This window comes from Pempheris klunzingeri, chromosome 2 (assembly GCF_042242105.1).
Source record: "Pempheris klunzingeri isolate RE-2024b chromosome 2, fPemKlu1.hap1, whole genome shotgun sequence".
In the NCBI taxonomy this organism is placed as follows: domain Eukaryota; kingdom Metazoa; phylum Chordata; class Actinopteri; order Acropomatiformes; family Pempheridae; genus Pempheris; species Pempheris klunzingeri.
In genome coordinates, this window is record NC_092013.1 from 2,317,249 (window position 1) to 2,331,317 (window position 14,069).

Below are 14,069 nucleotides of genomic sequence, written 5' to 3' on the forward strand. Positions count from 1 at the left end.
TTGAAAAGACATTAAAAATTACATTTTTGCACAAGAGATGTTAAGAGGTTTTATTGTCATTGTACAGCTGTTAACAGCAGACAACGAAATTGCGTTGGGACTCCCGGACTAGTCTAAAGATTAAAATATAGATGTACATAGAATCAGAATTCCTTTAATAGTCCCCAGGGGGAAATTGCTTTTTGTTACCCACAGCTCCAAATACATTACATGTTGTTATATGTTATTGTTGGTGGTAGTAGTATTATTAGTATTATATAATACATCTCACTCTGAGTGTACATGTTGTTATATGTTATTAGTAGTAGTGGTATTATTTGTATTATTATTATTATTATCATCATTATTATTACTTTCGTGTTTGAAGTTTATTCTTATTCTTTTGGAGCTGTGTGTAACAAAAAGCAATTTCCCCCTGGGGATTGTTAAAGTAATTCTGATTCTGAAAAGAATAAGAATAAACTTCAAAACACAAAGTTAAAATATAAATATATAAAGTATGTATAAAAAATGATGTATTAAAAACTATTACAAATTACACAGAGGTAAATTATTGCACCAGGTGAGTCCAGAGTCTTATAATAATAATATATAACATGTACATTCAGAGTAAGGCGTATTATATAAATATAATAATATACATACATATATCTATATATATATATCTATATATCTCAATGAGAAAATAATAACAATCAGTAGGAATTATAACAATCTTAAAACAATAATTCTTCCTGATTGTTATTATTATTTGGGATGACATTTGGGATATAATATGGGACCTTTTAAATATGACATCATTCCCTGTCAGCTGCCTTGCACATGAAACACCTTAATAGCAGTGTGTGGATTATTAGATTTAATCCAATAATTTAAAAAAAAAAAGGTGCAACACAGATTAGCTGGAGCACGTCCCCTTTAAATCCAGCACATGACGTCATCGCTGGGTTTACTCGCTTTGTTTGTCCGAAGCTTTTTCAGCTTCAGACCGAAGAGACGAGCAGAGGAGCTCCGCACCAAGTCCTCCGCCTCAGCACCGACCGAGTAGCTCCCGCAGGCGGCTGTGCTGCTTATTCACTAGGTCATAACTGTGTAACGACCCCGAGAGAGATGCCGTCCGACAGACCCTTCAAACAAAGGAGGACATTTGGTAAGAAACCACCGAGGCTCGAGAGTTAGCCGGCCTGCTAACAGCTAGCAGCTAACAGCTAACAGCTAGCAGCTAGCTCAGCCGAGTCTGTTGACAGGTGTAGTTACACGGTGTCCACCTGTGTGTTGTGCTTCTGGAGCCGTTACAAGTGTTTACGGGCTGTTTTAAAGGTTGGGGGTTTATGGTGGAGGTCGACAACAACAACAACATCATGGGGCAGAAACAATCTGGGGCGTGTAGTTTGGAGAATAATCCTCTGTGGTAGTTTTTTTTTTGGTGCTAGTCAATAATGAAGAATAACATGTGAAAGCTAAATAAACAAGCCCAAGACAGCCAGTGTGTTTGGGCTCTTTGGCTGCTAAAGTTTAAAGAAAACAAAAAATAAAAGGGCCATCTGGGTCACTGTCACATTAGCCTTAAAGCTAGCCAGGCCTGCCATCTCCAGCTTTGTGTGTGGTGTTTTTATGTTTTTTTATACACAGCTGGCTAAGCTAGCTGCTCCATGTCAGCAGTAAACATTTCGTGTTTGCTCCAAAGGGAAAACAACATGTGCTGACACATTACCCCAGCACACGTGTTCAGTGATTTATGCTGTAATATGAAGCCAAACCACGGCCCCTGTGCTGGGTAGGGAGGAGCCCAGACTCCATGTCCATTACATAATCTTGTCAAAGCAGAGAAAGAAGGAATCAGCAACAGTGTCACAGCTGAGAGGGAAGAAATAGTCCCTCCACCGTGTTGGTGTGTTTGGGTTTAACCTCCTCAGAACCATAACCTTTAACCTCCTTGTCCTCTGGTGTCACACTGACACACTTTACAGTAAATAACAAGACCTTGACCGGAGTGATTGACTAGTTAGATTGTTCAGTTTAACTAGTATTTAGGTATAAAGAAGTACTTTATAACTCTATTATACACATATAAAGTTAGGTATACTGCATGTTTCAAGCAGATACGAGATTAAGAACTAAGTCCCTGTTCGGGTATTGGCTCAGTAAAATATTTCCTGTTTGGAAAGCAGAATTATTAGAGCTAGTAGTGAAGTACAGTAGTGTTTTTAAAGAGAAAAACACTCACAAAATAGGGCATGGCTTATTAAAACAAGATGGTAATGTTGGATTCTCTCATGAGTGAAGCTTTGTAGTTTGATCTTGCCTAAGTCCACAGTATATTTGATAAATTCACATATATCTTAGTCATCGGCATCAGTCATTTCCATAGCCAGCCAAGAAAAACACCCCCAGACTTAAACAAAAGGAGCCATTCACGCTGCTTCTCAATGCTACCTGAGCTTTGAGTCCTGTCGGTGTTAAAGAGAGGAACACTGCAGGAATAAAAGGAGACATTCACACACAAGTTATATGCCGAGTTGTGAAATATGTAAATTTGGCCGACACAAACAAAACACATCAATTTCTAATCCACTTTACAGAACACGTTTGCATTCAACTTGCTCCCAAGATAAGTTAACACAAGTGAAAGGGCAGGAGTTGTTTTTCACTAAAAACAAAGGGAGGCTCTTATATTTTGGCTCTTACTGCTGTGCACAGTTTGCCAAACCATTGACTCCAGTTCTTTTCCCACAGAGTTACAAATAAAACGTAACTGACAGTTAAGATAACTGGTCCTGATGAGCGTCATCATCTGAATAACAGAAAAAAAAGGAGTGTGCAGCTTTTTTTCTAAAACTCAAGTTATTCCTTTAAATAATGACAATAAAGTCCAAGTTTCTGATTAACATGTTTTTATACTTTTTTTTTTTTTTAAAGAACAGAACTCGTTTTTAAGTGAAGCAGATATTAGCGTGGTTTTATTTTCTCAACCCACCAGAGTCGGTTAATCAGTTAGCTGGTCGACAGAAAACTGATCTGCAACTATTTTGATAATCAACTAAATCGTTAAAAAAAAAAAAAAAAAAAAAGATTGTTCCAAGTTGTCAGATGTGAAATTTTGTTGGCTTTCTGTTTTTTTCATGTTATTATAAGTTGAATTTGTTTGTCAGTCAAACCAAAACATTTAATAAAGTCACCTTTAAGAAACCATCTCCACTGGTTTCTAATGTTTTATAGACCAAATAAGTTATCAAAAACAAAGATAGTTAATACAAAGTATTCTGAAATGAATACTTCCAAATGTCCATTTGTCTTTTCTGAAGATGAACTACAGAACGAGCAGGTCGTGGATAATGTGGACACAAAAACAGACACGGGACACGGCTCGCTGCTGCTCGGGATATACGTTCTTATTTTCACCTGAATGTGTAGTTTGTCACTGTCTGTGGATTTTCTGACAGAAACCAGAGCCAGGAATTAATTTGCTCAAATAGGCCAAACATGCAGGGTCTCAGCCAGTGTGTTTTTTTCTAGTTGGTAATGATTTGCGTGCAGGGGAGAAGATGAGAAGGGGCAGGGATGATGACAAACTTTCAGCGTAGTGTTAGGCTGCAGATTTTCATGTGTACCGTGGGTATTTATGACTGTGTGTCTCTATCGTGCACTATGCTGGATAACCTGCCTCCCTGTTTCTTCACACGTCTGCGAGATTTGCTTTGAATTTAGCTGTTTATAGTTTAACATTTTGTACATTTTTATTTTGCTTATTTGTTTGTGTTCATGGTGGTGGTGACTTTTACTTCTTTACTATTGTAATCAATAAAGTATTTCTATCTAGCCATCTTGAGCGTTAAATAAATGTGTTTCAATTGAACACAATTACAAATAGTGACATGATTTAACTCTTTTGTACTTAATTATGCACAAAGGCTTGTTTGTCCTGTCCCCAAATAGACACCCAGTGTGTTTTAATGATGCTTTTCTCTGAACACATTTCTCATTTTGAAAGCTAAAACCAGTATTAATAATGGGGACAGATTTATATCTGGTAAAGAGGCGCTGAGAGTCATTTTTAAAAGATGGACTTGCTGTTAATTAATTTTGTCTTTCGTTGCCTGCAGCTGACCGGTGCAAAGAAGTCCAGCAGATCCGTGAACAGCACCCCAACAAGATCCCCGTAAGCTGCTGTTCAAATCTGATTTGAGCACACCACACTTCATTAGCCTTTAATACACCGCAGTGCAAACTCCGGTGACCCATATCGCCTGCGACAGGTTTCTGTGTGCACTGGCATGAGAATTTATTCTGTTTTATTATTTATTTCTTTTGGTGGCTGCTGAAGTGCAGAAGAAAGACCGAGGCAGAAGTAGAAAGCTTCACACATTGTGTAACGTAGCCTGGCTCTGTCCAGTCCTGTACCAGCACCCCTAAAAGCTCATTAATTAATTATTAACACATTGTCTTATTATAACACATTGCATCTTGTTTGTTTATTCAGGGTCAAATGAATAGTATGTAAGTAAGTACATTCACTGAAGTACTCTACAATCCTGGAGGTATTTGTACTTGAGTATTTCCATTTTATGCTACTTTCTACTCATTTCACCTAAACTACTTTTATTAGATGACTTTAGCTTCTAGTTACTTTGCATTTTCAGCGTGATAATATGAAACAAACAAATACATGATATTAAATTATAGTTTAAGCTGAAATCTAATGAAGTGGATCAGATAAAACAAGTGCCATATTAACCAATTCCAACAGTAATGCATCTATAATGATAATCTAAATGTAACATTATGCACGAGTACTATTACTCCTGGTAGCTTAAGTTTATTTTGATGCTAATACTTTTAGGCGTTGCTTCTTTTACTCAAGTACAAGATCTGAGTGCAGAGTAACATTTTCCCTGTTTGTCAGCGCAACCCTCTCCTCTCTGTGCTAAGCTAAGCTAATTGGCAGCTTTATTTACTGTACAGTTTACAAAATGGCTTAAAACGATAACTCCAATATTTCCAAACCTGGCTCCTACTTTTATTTTGGAGTCAAAATGATGGTTATGGTCAAAAACTGGTCCAGTAGATTGACTCCGCCGACACCCGAAAACAGGTATCACAGTAGGTCCACTAAAAGTGCTTGACAGGCTCAGAGTGTTATTCTAAGTGTGTGACAGCATCATGGAAAGGATCCCTACAGAGAGAGACCTGGAAGATCCTTTTGGTTTAACCACAAACAGCCGTTACATCTCTCTCTGCACACACACCAGACTACATTCACTAAAACAGGGATTTTAACTTGCTGATCACAGGAGTGGCTTGTTTACCTCTGCCTTGATTGGTTTGTTAGTTTGTATTATTCTGTGTTACAGAAATATCATTTTGGGTCCAAACTCTTTACGGCAAAGTCGCACAATAACACGAACAAGCAATCAATGGAGGCAGCAGTAGACCAGCAACTCCAGTGTTCTGTGAGGTAAAATCACCGTTTTTATCTGTGGAGTCTGGTGGCTTTGAACCAAGCGATTTGACAGCGATGTCAGTTTGGTCAAAAAGGATCCTACAGGTCCATCTCTGTAGGGACGTACCTTGATCTGCTGGAGTTGCCCCAAAGGAGATTCAGAATCAGTAAAAATGGGTTTAAAAAAAAAACGACTTTGGGTTTGTTATGTTTTTTTGGCTGCTGCAGGTGATCATTGAGAGATACAAGGGAGAGAAGCAGCTGCCTGTTTTGGACAAGACAAAGTTCCTGGTACCTGACCACGTCAACATGAGTGAGCTGGTCAAGATCATCAGGTAAACACACACACACACACACACAGTGTATCATAGGCTGCTGAATTGGATACCAGTGTAAGTTAAGTTCATTTAGGTGTTCATGTTCGGTATGTGCATGTATATTTGGCCGTCCCTTAGCTGGAGGTGTTTTACATACCATAAGAGGGAGTTCATGTGTTTGGCAGTTAACCAGCTTGTTTACAGTGAACGGGTGAAAAACAGAGGATGACTTTACATTCAGCTTTAAAATAATGGGGCAGTAAATTAAGATATTACGGTCCTTCAGTGCAGAAATACCATAATACATCTTTGAGGGGTTGACAGGATCGTTTCATTATCAGGCTTAAATGCTGATGAGGCAGAAGTATGAAGGCAGTTATTTATTGGTGATGTAAATCGGCCATAAAATGTCTCTCTGACTTACATTCATCCAGTCGCAATGCATTTACAGTTGGTCAGCATATTGTGGATCCCTTCCTACTGCTGAGGAAATGTTGGGGCTGAAGAGCATTAGGGCCAAAAATGAAGGTGAAGAGGAAACTGAGGAGGTGAAACACGAGAAAGGGGAGCTAAAAATGAGACAGGCCACAAATAGAGAGACAAAAATGTGTGATTGCATCGATTCTGACTGCATTCAGTCAACTTTTACCGCAATTCAGCCGTTTTTCTGTCGTCTCTCTCTTTTGAAAAGTAAATGACACAAGTGACAAATAAAAACCAATTACTGTAATTGGGTTTGTTTTACGAGCATGTCTGTGATGATGCTCCATATGTTTCAGTGTTGAATGAAGCTGAAACAATTAATTAGTCATTTGAATAATGATAATTGTTTAACTTTCCAAAAAAATGGCCAAAATCGATTTAACATTTTTTGTGGTTTTTGGACATTTTTTCTTGACAACAAGCACTTTGAAGACACCCCCTGGAAAATGTAACGGACAGTTTTCAGTAGTTTCTATATAAAATGATGGATAGAGAAAGATGGGCAGATGAATAGATAATGAAGATAATTGTAAATGAAATGTGCCGCAGGTTGTAGTTTGCTTATGTCTGAGCTGCTGATCATTTCTTGCAAGTATAAATTTCTAGCAGTATAAATGCGTTAGTCCTGTAGTGACTGTGAAGAAAGCCATTTACAGTAGGAAGTGCCAACAGTCATTCCTGAAACACCAACATAAAAGCATGCAAAATACACTTCACAATGTCTTTTCAACATAAATATGTCTCCAGTGTGTCTAGAGATTTTGCTCCTGAACCCACCGTAACACCAAGATGTGCAAGGCGAGAACAAAGCAGCAGACAGAGGCTGAAAACAGCTGCAGCAGCCACGAGAAAAGATGTTTTTTAAACCATGTAAACCTGCTCTAGTCGGACCTTCAGATAAAAGGAAGATGGGACCTGTAGGTGCGAAGTCCATTTATTCCTCTTAACCTTGAATAAAGCATATATGGCAGCAATACGGAGCACGATGATGCATAAATGACCATTAAATCACGCCCTACAGTCGGCAGCTCTAATTAACCACATGAGACAATGCTTTAATGTCAAACACTCACCCGCTGCTCTCTACGTGGCCCTAGTTTCATCACCGTGGCAGATCCCCAGTCCACTTCTCCAGCTTCCATTTGTACGTCCTTCCTGCTCCAGACGCTCATAGTTTAGACAAAATATTCCCGACAACTCAGGTTTCCTCTCTGCCCACACGTGAGCTCTCAAACAGGTGAGCGTATGTTGAAGAACCTGCCTGCTGCTCTTCGATTGGTCAGAAACTGCCTCTCCCGGCTCTCTCATTGGCTGTTGTGTTGGTGTGTCACCCACGCTGTTAGCGCCTCAATCAGGTACCAAGGTGTTTTCAATTTTGGCTGACGTGGCTCCTCCCAGCAGGGCTGTGCCTCTCGTCCTGGTCCGCCATCTTGAGGGACCTAATAAGTTGTTGTTGATGTGATAAGTTAACACAAGCCGATGACACCCACCTGTAATAAAACTTAGAGCGGAGTGATGAACCGAATCTATAGGCGATATCGTCGTCGTATGTTTGCCACACACTTTGTCTCCTCTGAGAGACACATTTAAGGGATTGAAGCGTCCTCTAACCTCCATAGATGTCACATGCAGGAGGACACTGGAGCAATGAAGGGAGGAGGTGGTGTGATCAGCAGGACGGCCCCTTAAAACAGAGGCTCTTTACTCCAAATGACACCACAGGAAGAAGAGTCGTGACTGATACTTGGCGGTTCATGTTCACACAAAGACACTGTGAAGTAGAGTTCTGACTGTTTCCTCCAAAAAGTGTAAAACCAGTGGAAGAAAAGCACGATTAAGACCATTATCCAAAGAAGCTGGCATGAAGAGTTCAGTGGTTTCACCTGAGCAAGTGATGCTACAAGCGAAAATACCTCCTCACCCTCTTTTTCCTCTCTCTCATTACCCTCACCCCCCTCTCCCCCACCAGGCGTCGGCTGCAGCTGAACCCCACGCAGGCCTTCTTCCTGCTGGTCAACCAGCACAGCATGGTGTCCGTGTCCACACCCATCTCCGAGATCTACGAGCAGGAGAGGGACGAGGACGGCTTCCTCTACATGGTCTACGCCTCGCAGGAGACCTTCGGCTGCTAGGGAGGGGGAGCGGGACACCACCAGGCGCTGGCGGGACAGGGAGAGGGGAGAGGGGGGCGCTGGAGGGGAAGAGAGAGGCATATGGTGTCAGAGCCGACCGGAAACCACCAAACTCCTCATCCTCTCCACATAGCAGCACCCCGTCAGTCAGTGTACATGTGACAGACCCCCCCCTCACCCTCCTCCCCCTCTCTCCCAGTTGTAGTCCAGCACCCTCTTCTCTTATTGGTCAGTAACACTAGCTACAGAAGCCAGAGGATATCCTGTGTTACCAGAGTTAGATTTCAGAATCATACCTGTGATATCTCTGAGTGTTTCTAGTTTTATTCCCCCACGTAGGCAGAGAGTTCTTTTATTTTGAAAAGCTGGGACAAACCAACCAGTGACGTTTGGATATCTGCCAGTAAAATTGAAATGCATCCTTCAAAACCACACGTGTGTAAATGTATTAGACAAGCTAAACTTGATGGAGTCACCGCTTTAGTGAGTTTAAACCCTCTGATGTGTTCGCAGGTGAGAACACAGCACAGTCAGCTTCATCACTACCCAGTAATTCACAACAGTAGTACAAGCTAGGGGATAGATCCGTAGTGATTCCTTTTAACTCCTTTAACTCACATTTGAGTCTTCTTTTTTTTTTTTTTAAATTGTTGTCTTTTGTTTGAGATATTAGCCGTAGTTAAGTTTGTGTTCTAAAGCTTAGACCTGAGTTTTGTTTTAATCCTACATTTACCGTCAGCCTGTAGCTCAACTCGCCAACCCGCCACTGGCTACCGAGTAGCTGACAATCAGGCTAAAGACGACTGTAGTTCTCGTAAATTTAACAGCATTTAGAGTCATTTCACATGTGCAATATTCACGTGTAACCCGACACAGCACAACACTACTCCACTAACCGCCAAGTTAGCATTAGCGCCTCTAGCCGCACGCTGCTACATCCTGTTAACAGACATAAACCAACACTCTGAACTTGATGTCTTTTTTTTTTTTTTTTTATATATATATATATATATATATATATTTTGCCCCAGAAGCACAATACGCCTGTAATATCACTACTCGCCTGTCGCCTTGCACCGAACTCCCCTGCATTTAGCATCACAGAACAACCAGATCAGGTGAAGCAGATTTAAATGCCTCTCCAGTAGATTTTTTTTTAGCCACTGGAAACAACGAGGGATGCGCTCTGTTCCAACGGGCGTAAAGTTAAATGCTTGCTTGATTTAGGACATGACAATAGTCTGAGTTGTGTAGCTCGAAACGGACACTGTTGGGTCGGATTAGCAGCACAGGACGGAGCACCGTCTCCACAAGGGGGGCAAACAAGGGGTCACAAGCAATTACATGTGGATGATTCGAGGGCAGGACGGGACGCGTCTGCTTTGACAGAAAGAATCAGTTGCTTTTTCTTTTTTCCTAATTTCCGTTTGGCAGGCTTGGACCGCGCTGCAGAAATGCCAATAAAATGATCCCATTTTGTATATCGAGCTGAGGTGACACAGCCGTAATCAGATCCCAGTAAAGCTTCTCAGCTGAGGCGAGGTGACACAAGGCCCTGCTTTAATATCATTTGTCCACTGTGAGGCCTCGTGTTAGACAGCTTGTAAGAACGCCGCGTGTCATGGTAGCATAGAGATGAGCATTAGACATAATAAAATGTATTTAATGTTGGAAATGAATGAGCTTCTTTTGCACATAAATTAATACAAATATAAAAAAGAGTTGGCATAGAATTTTTTTAGGAATTACTGTATCTATATAACAATTCTCTCTTCTTTTTGTATCTGCTCCTCTTTTCTGAGCTCCGCTGCTCTCTGTCTGTCTGTCCGTCTGTCTGCCTTTGTTTAATAAGACTTTATAGACACAAAAGGTTGTGATGCACTACAAACCTTGCATGTTTTCATTTTCTTTTTTTTACAAATGTATATTGATTTTACGCAATAGATATGATTGTATTGTTTAATTTAGAAAGTCTTTTTAGATGTTTTCCAAACCAAAAACTGAAAATAAGTGTATGTGTATGTTTGAAACAAACAAAAAAAAAAAATGTGTGCGTATAAACGATCATATAATCGAGCTGTATTACAAAGTGTGTTTTTCTTTAGGCTTTCTGACATTGTCACTGTTTGGAGGGGTGTACATAGACGCATTGCTACAACCTTATTCAAAGCATTTGCCAATAAATAAATAAAAAAAAGTTGCCTTTAAAATGTTTTTTTTCTTGTCTTTCATGTGTAATGATGGTGTTGAAGGATTGTTTAATTACACTACTCACTAAAAGTTAGGGTTATTCAGCTTTCAGGTGAAACTTCAGGATGAACCTAAAATGCATTCTAACCTTTCCAGGTGAACTTAATGTGACCTTCTCTAAACCTTTGAATGCACATGTCCAACTGTTCAGTGTCTCAGTACTTTCTGCACCAGCTGCTGTTCTCTAACAAGAAGCTTAACAGCAACATTCACAACAGGTTTGATCCATGAATCCACCAATACATTTCCTGCTTCAGTTAGAATTGGTATTTAAACAGTCCTCCTCATACTGCTGTTCACATTCTGACATCATGAGACCAAGACGACACCTAACAGTTGATCAGCAGCACCTCAACACTGGAGGCTTCAAACAGGAAGTCCTCAGACGGAGGTGTTCACTGAGCTTAGAGGGTCACAGAGTGTCATCAGGAGGTTGGAACAGTGATACAGAGACTGGAAGAGTCACAGAAAGGAGAGGAGTGGACGTCCTTTGGCCACGTCCCAATTACGTTTACCCTCCACTGTTGTTAGATTTTCTTTCAATAAATTGTTTAAGATGAATAAAATCACCAGTGCATGCTTCTACTTAAATGTCCTACTTTCATGATATAATATCACTGTAGCATTCACTTTTTACATTTTCCATATATTTCACCTGAAAGTCAAATATCCCTAACTTTCTGTGAGTAGTGTATGTCTCCTATTGGCCAGGAGCTCAGACTGAACACCACCAGACATTAGCATGAGGGAGAAGTGCAGAACATATCTAAGTGGTGGCGGGAGTGTTAAGAGCGTTTTAGTATTAAAATAGTAATGTGAAAGTACTCCATTACAAGTAACAATTAAAACTACACTTAAATATATACAAGTATTATCAGCGGGACATGACACCCAGCAGGGATCAACTAAAAGAGACTAATTTATTTAATGAAACTAAGAGATCCGATACACAGACAAGAAAATATGCTAGCAGGTCACTGAGGCAACGCCAGAGAAACTATACAGAACATGCCAGGATAAACTGTCCAGCCCTTCTGCCCTCTGCATGCCTGCAGGATGTCGGGCTGCTGCAGACACCATCTGAACTACAATTCATCATCTCTTAATTCCTCAAGAGTCTTCAAAAAAGGTCCTCTGACGTCATGGTGTCTCCCTACTAAAGACAGACAGTGCCGTAATAAACCAGAAGAAAAACTTGAACACAAACACATCAGAGCTGCAACTAGAGTCACTGGTGGGATGAAGGATGGGTTTAAATGTGAGAAATAAAAGCTTGAGTTAAAGAGTGTTTAATTTAAAGCTCTGATTCAAATCTTACTTGTTTCCTGGTGCTGGTTAAATGTCACTAAACTAAACATGAAAGGGTTCATTTTGGCCATAAAGTCACATATAGAATAGAATAAGTGGTCAATTAATTCTGCCTCAAACCTTGGAATCCAAATCCAGAAACGTGGGTATGACGTGGGAGCAGAAACCCAGTCTGAGCTGTCAGTGCTCCGATGGGAGAGCTCCAAGAAAGTCCAAAAACAAAAACAAAAAAAAGAGAAACACAAACAGGTTAGTTATTGAATGCTGGAGGGAGAACGGTCTGTCAAATCACGACAACATGTGACAAATACAAACTGCATCGATAAAGAAGCAGCGAGCTCGACTGAAGCTAAAACACATTTACACCACAAATGTCCCGTTAGAATATCTGCTCTGCATGTGTCCAACAACACCATCAATGTTTGGCTGAACTTAAAGAAGTTCACTTTTATCCACGTCTTCACTTCTTAATGCAAAACATCACCTAGCACATGTATGTTGGCTGAGATCATCCTGTCCACACCGACTGTGCAAACACATTCTGTGTGAAGACGACTTCTAAAGCTCAGCTGAAGATTAGGAGGCTTCTGCAGTGTGACTTAACAATAAATACCAGGAGCTCTAGAGTGTGAGTTTTGCACGGACACCTTTGTCAGAGTTAAATGTTGTGTTAAAATTACTTTACAACACGTAGGCTATATGAACCCTAACCCTCCACTGGCAGGACACCAGCTTGTTAAGGCTCCTTTCCTCTCCTCGTCCAACCTGATCCTGCCCTTCAGTTCACTGTGGAGGAGGATGCCTCGGACTTTGGGGTGGGTGCTTTCTTCCCCCACAGAAAAGGATTGTTACATTGGTAACAGGGAACTTCTCACCATGAAGCTGAGAGTATCAACTCCAGTCAGGTAAAGTGGGTTCTATTTTTTGGAAGGTTTAACTTTATCATCCAGGATCCTGCAGCATCAAGTCTGACGCCCCAGTCGTCTCAGAGACTGGTTCCGCTCACGCTCCCATCCTGCCGCCTCCCTGCAGCATTACCAGACGGTACCGTTGAAGGCTGAGCTTGTGGACCCAAGAGCACACACAGAGACGGAGGCAGTGGGTGTCGTGTTGCGGTTCATTTTTTGGGGGTGAAGCCAGAACAGAGGAGACCAGGGAGCGTGGGAGATGCGGCCGGGGAGTGTGAGTGAGCGGGTGGGCAGAGAGGGCCAGCTGAGCAGGACGTCTGGAGAGAACGTACAGGCAGACAAGTTCACTCAGAAAAGGCTTAAACACGACTGACGGCGAGTTGGGTCAACGGCGGGGCGGAGTCCGGACTGCTCCTTTAAAGGCAGGGCTAATGAGAGGAAGCTGGGACCCGACTCCTGTGCAGCTGTTTCCACTCCTGCAATCAGAGAGAGAGAGAGAGAGAGCGGCAGAAACACACCCACACCCTGAGGGGGAGGCAGAGGGTGTGACAAAGCCAGACCTGCCTTCTGTCTCAAAATGTAGTGATTATTGGCCCTGATCAGTCCGGGGCCTGCTGGACGCCCTGAAGCTCGAGCCCTGATCAGTATTGTTGCTGCACAGAAACAGAATACTTCCTAAAAGATTTATTCACGAGAACTGCAGAAATATTTAAATGCTTTTCTGTTAAACTCGCAGTGCAGAACTTCCTGTCAGTCTTTCACAAACACTTGAGCAAAAATCAACTGGACTTGTTGAAGGTACTTGAAGACGTTTCGCCTCTCATCCAGGAGGCTTCTTCGGTTCTGACTGACTGGTAGGGAGGTCAGGCATGTAAACACTGCTGAGGTCGTTCGGTCCTATGTGGGTCATTACCCAGTCGTCACGTGAGTCCTTAAGTCATATGAGTCTTCAAGTACCTTCAACAAGTCCAGTTGACTTTTGCTCAACTCCTAAGGAATAACTATGACCTGGATAACTGAGAATCTTCACAGACGTACGTACACAGGCACTGTTCAAACATTTGCTCATGAGGTTGCTGTTGCCTCCTTATTCGCTGTGGTTACATGTAAATCTGGTATAGATATTCAGAGTTCTACTTAAATACAATAAATAATCCTGAAGGCAATACAATAACAAGCTGTTTCCTGGTTTGTTACAGGTGAGTCTGGTGAGGACACGGACTAAAACTTC

General features: G+C 41.3%; 1 protein-coding gene across 1 annotated transcript; it reads left to right on the forward strand.

Moving 5' to 3' along the window:
- Positions 1–990: 990 nt before the first annotated feature.
- map1lc3a (microtubule-associated protein 1 light chain 3 alpha) lies at positions 991–10,582 on the forward strand. Its single transcript, XM_070848072.1, has 4 exons — positions 991–1,150; positions 4,104–4,159; positions 5,669–5,775; positions 8,210–10,582. The coding sequence occupies exons 1-4, from the start codon at positions 1,111–1,113 to the stop codon at positions 8,370–8,372; spliced, it is 366 nt and encodes a 121-aa protein (XP_070704173.1). The 5' UTR covers positions 991–1,110; the 3' UTR covers positions 8,373–10,582.
- Positions 10,583–14,069: the final 3,487 nt, after the last annotated feature.